Raw genomic sequence first — 14,828 nt, forward strand, 5'->3', positions numbered from 1 at the left:
GATCAGCCTCGCGATCCAAGAATCTCCAACCCTTCTATTGTTCTGAATATCCAACAAATAGGAGTTTCTTCGCTTTTGGATCGAACTTCTTACGCTTACAATCTGGAATGTGGACGTACGCACAGCACCCGAAAACTCGAAGACGGGTCAAGTCCGGTTTAATCCCAGTCCACATATCATATGGCGTACGATCCACGACACGAGTAGGCAGTCTATTATGTATGTAAGTCGCAGTTAAAACTGCTTCTCCCCAGTAACGTTTTGGTAGTCCTGCATCAAGTAGCATGCAGAGAGCCATTTGTTGAAGCGCTCGATTTTTGCGTTCCGCTACCCCGTTTTGTTGCGGAGAGTAGGGAACCGTGTACTGCGCCTCGATACCTTCGGATTTGTAGAATTCCTGCAAGTCGTTACTAGTGTACTCACCTCCGCCATCAGATCGAATGTTGCAGGGTTTCCGTCCGAATCTGTTTTCCGTCCAGCGTACATACTACTTGATTTTTCCTGCTGCCTCATCCTTGGACTTCCAGTAGAAAGACCACACAGAATCTGCTAAAATCATCAATCATGGTCATTAGGCATTTTTTACCACCCGGCATTCGATTCTCCATAGGGCCACAAAGGTCCGTGTGGATCAGGTCCAAAGGCTGCTTCGATTTACGTTCAGTCACCACAGAGAAAGGATAGCGCACCAGTTTCCCTTTCAGGCAACATTCACAAACAATCCGTTCACCACAATCTTCGGTATCCAGTCCACTATCCAGATCTTTCGTTTTAATCAACTCTATGACGTTAGGATCCCGATGACCAAATGTTCTATGCCAGGTATGCTGGCACGACACATTATGATTTCCAGCCGCTGCTACTGTGCACCACTCAGCTACTTTCAATTTGTACTGGTTGCCGACGGTTTCACCTATCGCCACAATGACGCCATCCCGAGATTTAATTTCACAACGATCCACTTCGAATATCACTGAAAATCCTTTAATTGCTAGTTTTCGTACTGAGCTTAGTCCTCCTTCCAGTGATGGGACGTATAATACATTCTCGAGCATGATTGCGATCCGATTTCCATTTCCGTTGACACCAAACAAAACTCCATTACCGCATCCAGCAGACATCGTTTTTGTTCCATCTGCCAGAGTCACTTCCACAACGACGTCCGACTTCATCTGGTTGAAAAAACTTCGGTCGTTGGTCATATGACACGTACAACCACTATCCACATTCCACGCTCCTGGGATAACTCCTCCTGCAATTAAGCATGCAGCTCCGCTAATAACATCTGGATTCTCACTCGGATTCCTAGCATCTCGCCGCACCTGGATCGCTTGAGTTTCCACCTGCTTCGCTTCCTGTTTATTTTCTTGTTGACTTGGTTGACATGAAACCTGTTCTTTCTTCGCATATGACCCGGCATATTACAGAAGAAACATTTTCTGGTGTCGCTAGTCGGTATTACCACCGTCTTCATAGCTTTCTCCGTTTTGCCACCATGCCTTTGCTGGCTCTCCCGCTTTTGATATTCATCTCGAAGTCTCGTCAGCACTAAGTCGATAGTTAAATCCTCCTGAGGTCTGTTTTCCAATGAAGTTACAAAGCTGTGGTACGAAGATGGCAAACTTCGAAGCATCATAATTATTCTCAACAGTTCACTCAGCGCCACACCAGCGTTAACCAAACGCTCAAACAGGTTTTCCATCTCCTCGATGTGCTTTTCGACGTCTGCTCCTTCGCTGATATTCAGCGAGCAAAACTGCTGTAATAACAGCGCCTGATTTCCGATGGTCGCTTTTTCATGGTATGATTTGAGGTGATACCACATCTCGCGAGCCGTTTTTGCTTTCTTTACGAAGCGCAACTGGTTGTCCTCAACGAATAACGCGATGGTCGTACGGGCTTTCCGATCATCTTTGATCCACTGATGAACTTCTTCGTCGACCTCCTCCGGTTTGGGTTTCTCAATAACATCTCAAATCTCCTCGCGTTCCGGCATTGTCATCATTCTGTACTTCCATGATGCGTAATTGCTGCCATTCAATTTGACAAACGTTACTTTCATGCTTTCGGCCATTTAGCCGCACTAAGCGCAAATAAAAAAAAACTCTCGGAAAGAAAAAAACGCGATTCTTCCGGAACACCTGCTTCCACCGAAAAAACTGTCAACTTTTCTCTCTTGAGTCCACAACCTGAAGGAGCAGAGCACTACCGGAAACCTTAGAAAAGGGACGAACACTTGGGAAACGATCAAAACACGCGAACAACATACAATAATGATCAATGCGTTTATTCTGTTGTACTGATTACAAAGGAATGATTTGAAAGAAAAATAACTGTCATATTTACTGACAGAATAAGATCAAGGTTCACTAATACAGGTGGCTGCCTTTATTTGTATGTGTGTATCGTAGTGTGCAGATACACTAGTGGTCATTCCACTCCCACACAGACAACATGCTCGATGTCGTGGTAGCCATCGCCACAATCACAAAGATTGTTTGCTGCGAGCCCAATGCGATAGAGATAAGCGTTAAGGTTGTAGTGATTGGACATAAGCCGAGATATCACGCGAATGAAACCACGACCTACATTCAACCCCTTGAACCATGCACTCGTTGAGACCTTAGGGATAATCGTGTGTAACAAACGACCGAACTCATACCATACCATACGATACCAAGATATTTGAAATTCATAGAGTGGGTTATTGTTTTGCCGAATGAATGAAGCGGAAATATGGCGGGTTTGTGATTTCTATAAAAAAAACTACCATCTCTGTTTTCTCCGTAGAGAATTCGATACTCAGCTTGATAGCCCATGTGGACAAATTGTCCAAAGTATCCTGTAATGGTCCTTGCAGATTGGCGGTGGAGGATCCCCTAATGGAAACCACTCCATCTTCTGCAAGTTGTCGTATCGTGTAATGTCTCGAAAGGCAGTTATCGATATCGTTAACATAAAAGTTATATAATAGGGGGCTCAAACATAACCTTGTGTAAGGTCCATATAGCTTAGTCGGAAGACTGCCAAATTTCCATGAGCAAAACTCATGTGTTTTTCTGACAGCAAATTATACAAATAATTATTCCAAGTTGGTGAGAGTCTACAATTATGTTGTTATCTGATAATATATCAATGGAAACAGAATCAAAAGCCTCTTTGATATCAAGGAAGATCGAAGCCATTTGTTCTTTACGAGCAAATGCTATTTGAATTTCAGACGAAAGCAACGCTAGACAATCATTCGTTCCATTACCTCTTCTGAACCCAAACTGCGTATCTGAAAGCAAATTGTTCGTTTCAACCCATTTGTCTAAACGAAAAAGAATCATTTTCTCCAGCAGTTTACGAATTCAGGATAGCATTGGCGATTGACCTATATGAATTGTGGTCGCAGGCTGGCTTGTTGGGTTTCCGTATGGCTATAACTCTAACTTGTCGCGCGGGACAATGTTTAGCTCTAGAAATTTATTAAACAAGTTTAGCATACGTCTTTTGACAGAATCGGGAAGATTCTTCAATATATTAAACTTTATCTCACCCACTCCAGGAGCAGAGTTATTACACGAAAGAAGGGCAAATGAAAACTCTACCATTGAAAAATTTTCATATTCGCTTTGAAGCGGAATGTCACGTACGATATTTTGTGCTGGAACGGAATCTGGGCAAACCTTTCTCGCAAAACTGAACAACGATCAGAGTACTCCTCCCTTTCGTTACTGTGGCTTCGACCACGCATTCTCCTAGCCGATTCCCAAAGAGTGTTCATAGCGGTCTGTCTCGATAGGCCATTGACGTACTCTCGCCAGTACACACGTTTCTTTGCTCTAGTCGAATTCTTAAGTTTGCGTTCCAGGGCAATGTATGTTTGGAAACAGTCCATCGTCCCGAGTTTTCTGAATTCCTTGAACGCAGTCGATTTTTCAAGATAAGCTTTGGAGCATTCTTTATGGAAGACGGCGTCGAAATAGAATGGTAGGAACACATCTTGTTTGGGCTTGTAGAGCGCTATCATAAATCAAGCCAGAAATGAAATTATATTCTTCGAGAGGAGGTAATTCATGAACCGAGTCAATAGATTCAGACACTATTTCTCGAAATTTCATCCAGTCGATATTTTCATTAAGTCATACGGAATATCAACTGTCTCACATGGAAATGAGTCATTGGCAATAGATGAATGTATAGGAAGGTGATCACTACCATGGGGGTCTTGGATAATCTGCCATACGCAATCCTAGTAGCCTCCCCAGTGTTTAGAGTCGTCATGTTGAAATTATCGCACAGATCATAAATCAATGAGGCACGGGGGTCATCATATAGTGATCCCAAACCCATTCCATACGAATTGAAATCACCCAAAATTAAACGAGGACCTGGCAGGGCTTCGACAATATCTCTGAGCTGTTGACGGTAAACTCATTCGAGCTAACTTTTAATCGATTACCAGATGATTATTTGGCACGTAAATATTGAGACCTTTTCTGGATTACAGCACTTATAAATATTGTAAACATCATGCTTGCTCACCATTTGTATCGGATTTACATAGCTAAACCATTAAATTAACGCATTTTGATGAACTCAATTCTGATCATGAGTTGTCCAATTCAATAATGTTGTTTTGTCCACATGATGCCTATGGCAACCGCTTGGCGCGCTGCAGTTTGTTTATGTTTGTTTATGGTGTGTTTCGCGCATAGCAGAAGTATGGTTTTTCTGTGTTGATTGTGTTGAGGTGAACACTTCTAAAATGCCCAAGAAAAGGCAATATTCTGAAGAAAGCCTAAATTATGAATGAATCAATATGATGACAGTAAACTCAAACAATGATAAATGCAACATCTAATTGTGAATTCGAATGTTTTCATTCAAAAATGGAGATTTCTAAAACCGGACAAAGCATGTCATTTTTTTGGGCAAACCATGATCAGAGGTGGTCAAACCATGATCATAATTCTTCTTTAAGGAAAATCGTTAAAAAACATAAAAATTTGAATAATTTCAACACCTTATGGTAGTATTAGCAACTAGAGACTTGGGGCTTTTCAAAGAGTGTTCATAGCGGTCTGTCTCGATAGGCCATTGACGTACTCTCGCCAGTACCCACGTTTCTTTGCTCTAGTCGAATTCTTAAGTTTGCGTTCCAGGGCAATGTATGTTTGGAAACAGTCCATCGTCCCGAGTTTTCTGAATTCCTTGAACGCAGTCGATTTTTCAAGATAAGCTTTGGAGCATTCTTTATGGAAGACGGCGTCGAAATAGAATGGTAGGAACACATCTTGTTTGGGCTTGTAGAGCGCTATCATAAATCAAGCCAGAAATGAAATTATATTCTTCGAGAGGAGGTAATTCATGAACCGAGTCAATAGATTCAGACACTATTTCTCGAAATTTCATCCAGTCGATATTTTCATTAAGTCATACGAAATATCAACTGTCTCACATGGAAATGAGTCATTGGCAATAGATGAATGTATAGGAAGGTGATCACTACCATGGGGGTCTTGGATAATCTGCCATACGCAATCCTAGTAGCCTCCCCAGTGTTTAGAGTCGTCATGTTGAAATTATCGCACAGATCATAAATCAACCTTTTCTGGATTACAACACTTATAAATATTGTAAACATCATGCTTGCTCACCATTTGTATCGGATTTACATAGCTAAACCATTAAATTAACGCATTTTGATGAACTCAATTCTGATCATGAGTTGTCCAATTCAATAATGTTGTTTTGTCCACATGATGCCTATGGCAACCGCTTGGCGCGCTGCAGTTTGTTTATGTTTGTTTATGGTGTGCTTCGCGCATAGCAGAAGTATGGTTTTTCTGTGTTGATTGTGTTGAGGTGAACACTTCTAAAATGCCCAAGAAAAGGCAATATTCTGAAGAAAGCCTAAATTATGAATGAATCAATATGATGACAGTAAACTCAAGGAATGATAAATGCAACATCTACTTGTGAATTCGAATGTTTTCATTCAAAACCGTGAAGTGTATTCGAAGTGTATTCGAGAATCAGACCCTAATTACTTATCGAACCGCCCTCGTATTATTCTTTTCATTAAATTGGAAAAATTGATTTTAAAACTGCACGAGGTGAAACAGTAGTACATAACCTAGTGAATAAATGAATAAGCGGATGGTCTTTGTTCGAATTATAATTGTTAATTATATAAGTTATGCGGGATCAATACTATGACCGATTTTTACATCCGGAACTGCTCACTGCGATATGATTCTAAAATAACGTATATTTCATTTTAGCATCGGTGTAAACAAGATAAACATTATCTAAATCCTGTGCAACCTTTCGGATTCCGAAAAAAGCATTGTTATGCATTGTAAATTATATGCTGATTTAATATAGAAGCAATAAAAATATGATTGAATGAATGTTGACGCCAACGCAGGTTATAGAGCTATCGAAACGAACCGAGCTATCATGCGTCTCTTAAAATGTGTCATAGAATTACCAAAGAGATCATTTTAATGCTCTTGCTGTTAATTTATTCGGATTTAGTTGCACTATCGTCATTCATAAACTTTTCTATTCAGCAAGACACCTTTTTAAGCAGTCAGACAAATTTTAGCTCGTTTGCTCGCCGGGTGTTAGTTAAGAACAAAAGCATGCTTTACCACCTTTTTTGAGTAGAGTTTCCATCCATAAAGTTAGGCAGGGACAGGAATATAGAGAGAGAAAGCCATCCGGTAAAGGGTAGCTTTCTGACGGAGACCCAACTTAATAGAAGGAAGGATGGTTCCCATTTACATAACTTCTATCACCTACATTATTCGGTGGGGTGTCCGAACTGAATCAGGTGTTACAATTCGGATCAATTCGTTAATTGACACGTCTGGTATTCATCAATTTACGTACCCTAGCGCCCTGGAGAAGTGAACCAACGCCGCTGTCAATGCTTTCCGGTCTGGAACTTGTTCTACGGCCGGAGATGTTCTAAACACCCCTAAATGTTGCTCCCATCTGGCGGTTTGCGGTCCAACCGGACCTGGACCATTGGAATTGGCTGTGGAGTAAAGATAATAATAATGGCATTATCATGAGAGCCTAAATCTCGGCAAAATTGCTATGATAACGTATTTGACGTGCCGTATTTTAATACGACTGCAATCACTGGAAATTAATTTTCCACCCTTCACACACAATATGCACGTTTTGATAATTTAAACGTCGTTGATTGCCATTTCACACCTGTCTACACCTCTTGCATTCCCATATTCCTCCTGGACTGAGAGGAGATGTATGTGCAGAATTTTCATATAAATTTTCAACATTTACGCCTCTCGAGCAGCCACTCCAGCAGTACTTAACGTTACTGGGAGCTAAAGTGAGCTTTAATAGTGCCGAATAGGGAAAACCAACCTGTCCTCGTCGATGAAGATATTCCAGTTGAGTGGGTTTACCCTTCGGCAAACAGAGGGAGAGAATATGAATTAATATTCTTGGAAGGATTTCCTTGCTGATAAAGCATAAGTATTTCACGAGCAAGAACCATTGATTTGTCTCATCCGTGATGTAGCTGTATCATCCGATTTGTTGTGCCTGGCGGAACATTTTCGCAGAAGTTTACGTTCCATATTCATGGCGATTGAAATAGATGCTCAACAGACAACAAGATTTATTGTTTTCTCCGGTTGATACTGTAGAAATTATAGACAGTTTATAATTTGTAACGCATATTCTGGCTTCCAAGTTTCAAATCAAATTGAGTAATGATACGTAGACCCGGCAAACCCATAAAACATAAAACAAATGGACCGAAGCTTTGGGTTCAGCTTGGGGTGCTGAATATTTATTTTCATTATGTACTGTCTAATATGTAAACTAATGGAAAAGTCCAGTAGCCTCGGGAGTGATTTTGTGGGTTAAAATGACGCTCATACCTGTATAATCGGCAGAACGAAACATGTGCGGGTATCATGTCAAATAAATTACAACAGTACTTTGTTTACCAAATTTGCTATAGTGAAACTTATCATCATTGGGCTTTTCATTTATCACAACTATCCACTGCTCCACTTTCTCGAATCAACATTGAAGTAGAAGTGCAAGAGCAATTAAATATAATTAGACGGAATTAAATTTGGGCAATGAGCAATGGAACGAAACTTTCGTTTGCCAGGATTCCATGTTACCGCTTGGGACTTCCGGGGAAACACATACAAATTAAACTCAAAAAGAAGAGTTCTACACAAACAGACTCGATTCGGGGAATGGCAATAATTAAAAGATTGGGCTGACTCTTGTTTGTTAGGGTGGAAACTTTTCATTTCCCTTAAAGCATGGAAATGGGATGCGAGAATGTGAAACTTGCGCTCGTTTTACACCAAGTCAGCGTGATTTTGAGGAAATTCGTTGCTTTCAACTACCTACGTTAAACAGGAAGGTATAGAAATAATGAAAGTATGAAAATGGAACATGTAACAACATTATGAAAGATCTCGAAAGCTTATAACTGGGGTACCCGGGCATTGAAAATAAGTACTGACGAGGAGGCATTGGCAAATGTATGAAGAAAAAAAATACAACTATACGGTGCATTTATAGGAATGGAGAACATCCTTCCGCAAGTCAGTGCAATTCCAAATGAAATCGAACTAAAAATGCCGATTTCAAAAACTTGTATTTTTGATTCGAACGAAAGTTTGTATTCCGTTTGGGTTTGAGTAATCCACAGCATTTGGGATTTTTTTTACTTTAGTGTAACTTTTGAAAAGGGCGTACCGATTTTAGTAAAAGAAATCTTTGATAATTTATATCTCAAAAAATATGAGTCGTATCGAAATCGTGTCTTAGAAAGAGTTATAGAGTATTGTTGTGTTGTTATTGTGAAGTATTGTTAAAACATGAAAAAAATATACACTGAAAAAAAATTAGTACTTTTTTTTATTTACAAAAAAAACCTTAATTTGCAATATCCAATATACATATTTTTTTATTGTTTTCATATGGAACAGAAGTTATGCAGACAATTTGAAAAATGGGTCCAAGATGGTAAAACTAATTTTGACGAACTTTGTAAAACATCGAATTTTTATGAATTTTCGAAAAATTTCGAATTTTTGTATGTTAACAATCATTTTCAGCCACAGATTATGAATATTAATGTGATTTAAAACAAAAGAAGCTCTTTATCAATTTCCTCCTAGATGCAGCCATTCTCGAGATATTTTTAAAAAATATTTCTAATTTATTTTCTTTTTTTATAGTAAATAGGCTCTTTTCATATGTTTGTCGTGTTATACCGCCACGTTCATGAAATTTTATGAATTTGCTTATAATTTTCAACAACTTTTCCAAATACATCATTATGGTAAAACTATATGAAAGAGCTTGCTAGTCTGGTTTACACTAAAGTAAAAATGACACAGACCGCGCATCGTGGGAACACAGTTTCAGCAATCGTAAATTGGTTGAAAATTATCTGCGTTCTAAAATGAATTAATTTTCGATCGATAATGAATCGATCTTTTTTTTTATCTTCGCTTATTTTTCGTCGGCCTATTTCCGCCACTTCAGTGCCAATCACCGATATCAGGGAGGCGACTTCACCTGTTCCTACCTATCAGACTCAGCAACTCATGAGCCGGGCCAACTTATTTTACTTCCCCTCCGAAGGAAGACGTAACCAGAGATTTTTCGCCTTAGAAAATCCCAACGACGCCAGCTGGGATTGAACTCAGGCCGATCGGATTGTGAGGCTGTTACGCTAACCACACAACCACTGGCGCCGTCGTTAGCAGATCTTGATTTAAATGCAATTAAAGATCATTTTGCTTCAGTTAAAACACGCATAGCAAATATTTGACAACAGAATAAGCGAAGCTGGTGATGATTTTTCCTAACTTTCTTAATACGGATAAACTGCTCAAAGTGAACTTTGGCATAAGTGAGTTGCTTTCTCAAAACATCACAAACTCAAAGTTAGTGAAAAAATCGAGGGGTTGTATCCGAGACACGACCGCTTAGAACGTAGGACTACGCAATCTATTTTTTTTTCAAATTTGTTGGTATTATATTATACCAATTCGGATATCGGATATCATTTGCGAATATGTCGAAAGTTCATAAATAACTCTTTAGTAAAATGTTCCGGGAACCCTGAAAAGGTTTAATGACTTGCGTGGTTTGTAGAATCATTTCGAGAAGCAACGATTCTTTCTTGCCTTTGCGAGAACAGTAAACTAATTGGTCATATGTCGCAATTTGTTTCTTCATATCAATGCACGCACTGCACTGAGGCATCGAGAGGCATCTTCCGTGCATCGCAATTCAACAAGCATCAAACACGCGTCTAACAGATGTACACAGGCGCAGCAATAAACTTCAAGTGGAATATTCGCTAGCGTTTACAGCTCGAGATGAAACATAAAACACAAAACGAGCAGAATAAGCGACCTTTGTTGTTTCGGGCACAGAAAGTTTCCGAGAATTTTCCTCAGAGGAGATGCGATACTTATACGCTAGCGACAACTTTCTTCGTAAATATTCTCTTTTCGCTATCCCCCCTTCGTTGTTTCTATTCTTCTTCTTCTTTTTTTCAGTTGTTTACGGAGACTTTAAATCCAACGATTCATTCATCTCGGACTGTTTCTATTCTAGTGGTTGCATAAGTTGCTCGTTATTGACAGCTCTGTTCGGGAAAGCACATAAATGGACAGAACAAATGTATGGAGGAATGGGAATGGTTCCAATTTTCATCAATTCAAACCATATGCAGACTATGGGATTGTAATGTATAGCATATCAAACAAATCTTAGAAAATGTTCGATTCGATTGATATGCAAATCGTTAAAGTCCGTTCGCAGCAAAAATTGTTATTAACATTAACTTAATCTCATAAAAACGTGACCTGTTTTCTGATTTGGCACCTTTAATGTAAGACGTAGTCCTACGCCAAAAATCCTACGCCGCTCGTCTCGTTTGTTTTCATATTCCAGAAGCCGAGCTCGACTAAAAAACAGACGAGTAGCTCGTCTGGCTCGACGATCGTTTGGCCGCGCTCGTCGATGAATCAGTCGAATCGTCTAGTTTGTTTGATGTGTTTGTTCACCTTGTTGATTGAAAGCATCGGCATTCTTCTGCTCCGCCTTTATTTTCAAAAATTGTTTCACGGCTAAACTAGTGTTACATAAGCAATGTATGTTTTCAACTGCAACCATCAGATTCAGTTCAGTAATTGCTAGATTTTACAGATTTTCAAATGGGCCTCTTCCAAACAACACAACCAAATGTACAAATTGAACTCATATCCAGGGATGCTAGATGACTGAATATTATCACACGGCACGAAAAGGGTCTTCACATATTGAACGAAAATGAGTAATTAAAAACAACTACTTTATTGGAAATAAATATATATATATATATATATATATATATATATATATATATATATATATATATATATATATATATATATATATATATATATATATATATATATAGATTTAAAACTTTTCTTGATAAATCGTTGATTTGGTGAACAAACATTGCCCCCAATAAATCCATAGTAACAAAACGTCTGAGTGATGAACCCATATGCTCGAGGAATAATAACAATGTAACCAAAATATATATGAAACTTATTCCTTTTTGTTATGTTTTTTTAATATTATGGCACTGCGAAAAGAGTATCGATTGATCAATTTTAAAACTGTTTGTGGTTTTCTCAAAACAAAAACATGTGTTCTCATCTGACATTACTAATCATACCGAGAAAAACTGACTGAAGTCTTTCCAGTCTACCAAATAAATCATTACAAAGAAGCTCGTGTACTGGAATGGGATATTTTGCTCGTCTCGACAGTGACTGAAACCGAGACGAAACGAGACGAATTGTTCGTCTCGTTTTCTGGAATAGGGCCCATAGTGTAACACCATTGCAGTATGTCTATGAGAAGAATGAAACTTACATACCACTTCAACTCACTCAAGCTGTTTGGGCTGAAGAAAGGATGTTTGATTTCCATGTTTTTTTTTGTTTTTTTTTTTACGTAGGACTACGTCTTTGATTTCTATATAGAGGGGTCACTCTACGAAAAATGTAACGTTTATTAAGAGTTTTCAAATGCATATTACGCAGAATCGGTCTTACGATATATTAGACGGCAGTTTAACAAATAGAAGAGGTATGTTTTGCGAGCGGAGGCGAAGGTAAATCATGTATTATGCATTCTTTCTTCCAACTTCGTTCCCACGAATTGTTCTAACATAAAATAATTCTTTCTATCTAGCAAGTTAGTAAGATGTTAAAGTAATCAGATGCAAGATTTCATGCATCACTCAAACTTCATGCAAGATTTCATCAAAGCAACGAGGAAAGTGTCACCCAACGTAAATAGACAGTGACCAGGTATGCTAGAAAGGCCCCCGTGTTAGTGTTAGTAAATAGCGTGCAAAATTGCCTGAATTTGTATGGATTTTTTAAAATTTTGTATACGGAAATGGATATATATAAAATCCTGATTTTTGATGTAGAAATATGTGTTTTAAACGATTTCATATATTTTTTCTATATATTCACAATGGAAAATATGATTTACCAACGTTTCTCTACTGCAGTCTTATACGGCTGACGTAAAACCCAGCATCGTATGCTTTGTTGACAGCAATCATTGAGTTTTCCACCATATTCGTACATTTCACAACTCCTTAGGGTTCCAACACACTCTCTTGTTGACACCTAACAGTATGTAATCCGATATGTTTTTGTTTAAATTCGAGGAAAACTTTTTGCAAGTTTTATTAATAAAATATTGTTGTTCCGTACATATTCCTCTATATCTTCAATTACACTTCCATATCATACTAGGAATCATCTGCAGCAATTGATAAACTTGAATCGTTCATGTAATTTTTTGTTTCTGTTTCAATTTCTAGGAGTAGCATCTATTTTTTTCGGCATTTTTGATGAGCAAAATTCACGCATTTTCTGAATTAAAACACGGTAAAAGTTATAACTTTATAGTTAGTTTTTTCCTCGAGTTTAATTCTGTGAGAAAAAATAATCGTAAAACGGGTTGGAATAGACAAATTCATGAATTTGTTAAATTTAATGAACAAAATGCCTATTTTATCTGTGTGATTAATTTTCGTGTACGATACAAAACATCTGGCACACCTGTAGTATATGACAAACCACGTTGAATGTCACCTATACAGTGATCGTTCATTAATTAAGAAGAGGCAGCGATTATCATGCGAAGACTTATTGAGATCTGCATTACATCGCATCACAAAAATTAAACGAAATGAAATATTAATCCCAAAGTTTTTCGCTTCATTGTGGAAGCTACCTTACTTTTCAACTTCTTGTTGATACCCGAGTCGATAACATATGAGGACACGACTTCAAATCTCACCTAGTAACAAACTATAGTCACGCCATTCGCCTACGGGAAAGCAGTGACTTGAACCATCTCACCTCATTCGCCGCGCGGAATAAAGGGGAATATTTTTCATGGCTCATATTCATAATTCTCAATGACTCAGTTCCTTCTATGATAGATTGAGCAGTAGAACCAATATGACTTGATTGTGATAGTCTGCAAGCGAACATTATTTCACCGAAAAAGCTACTGCTCTCGATGCCTTAGAATAAGACTAATGATAAGAATAAGACAATGGAAAGAAATCACCATAGCTATCCACTGAAAATAAAGCAGCTTCATGATTTCATGTGTATTTTACCCCAAAATATCACGAAATCGTGAGTATTTTCAACTTGTTTTTTTGTTTCTTCCCCATAAATTTCATATTCAATGTAATCAATTACGATATTTGTTTTTGTTTACTGATTCACATATACTTCATCTACCATTCCACCCTGTTATTTGTCCCACTGATATTCAATAATCATTTTCAGTTAGACAGTTGAACTTCCTGCCAGAAGCTTATTGTCTTTTTTTGTTCGTTAGAAACCGTTTGAAGGTTATGAGTACATACAACAAACGGTCCTATTCAGGGCCACTATTTAGAGTTTCAAAAAAGTTAAACTAACAGATATCAGAACAATGAAAAGAATTACCTTTAAAATAATAAGGTGTTCTGAACAATCACAGTCCTACGTCAAACTTCCGTCCGTACCCCTAGGCTCAGACCCTTCTACTTTTTTTTGTATAAAAACCAATGTACGGTATGTAAAACTGTCAGCGATTCGTCTGATGCCACATCTGGTAGCACACTAAAGATCTTTTATTCCAAATGCTTGAATACAAATTTGTGCCAGAGCAGCCGGTTTCACTGTAGGATGGTTAACAAAGAGAAGCAATCGTCTGAAGACACTTATTTGAAGAAGGCTGGCCACTTTTGCATCTTCTTTCGTCAGAAAGAGAATTTCTTCATAGAAGCTACGTTCCAGCACTGTAGCAAATACCTGCTATTTGTTTAATCAACGATATTATATCGCTCATGCAAGTAAAAAACTTTTCCAAAAATCTCGTTTGTCCCAGCCCTCAGCAATAGCCATCACGCTTTGTCGCTGCATTCTTCCAAGTTGATGAAATCACGGAACGATTACGTGAATGTCTGAAATAAGCAAGAACCCCGAAACGACATCGTTTGCATTGAAAGTTGGAAAACTACCGCCAAAATTGCTTCATTAGTTCGTCGTAATAAAATGAACATCCCAGAGCGTCCTTCCATTGAACCTCCGACGACTGTTTTCACCCAACCGAAAAGCTAACGTTTGCGGAGTACGGTTTTCTTCTGCATGAAGTGGCAGAAACAAACATTGTTCTTCTATGCTTGTCAGAGGATATATTTTCTTTGTCATGAACAAACCGAAACCGAAGATGAC

General features: G+C 38.3%; 1 protein-coding gene across 3 annotated transcripts in view; it reads right to left on the reverse strand.

Annotated features, from left to right (window-relative positions):
• The window catches only part of LOC129770087 (uncharacterized), a 97,238-nt gene that overhangs the window by 39,136 nt on the left and 43,274 nt on the right, over positions 1-14,828 (reverse strand). For all 3 annotated transcript variants that reach the window (XM_055772714.1, XM_055772713.1, XM_055772715.1), the window contains one exon: positions 6,886-7,033. In XM_055772714.1, the coding sequence (XP_055628689.1) occupies positions 6,886-7,033 (148 nt within the window). The remainder of the gene's footprint in view (positions 1-6,885; positions 7,034-14,828) is intronic.

The sequence above is a fragment of the Toxorhynchites rutilus genome, chromosome 2 (genome assembly GCF_029784135.1).
Source record: "Toxorhynchites rutilus septentrionalis strain SRP chromosome 2, ASM2978413v1, whole genome shotgun sequence".
In the NCBI taxonomy this organism is placed as follows: domain Eukaryota; kingdom Metazoa; phylum Arthropoda; class Insecta; order Diptera; family Culicidae; genus Toxorhynchites; species Toxorhynchites rutilus.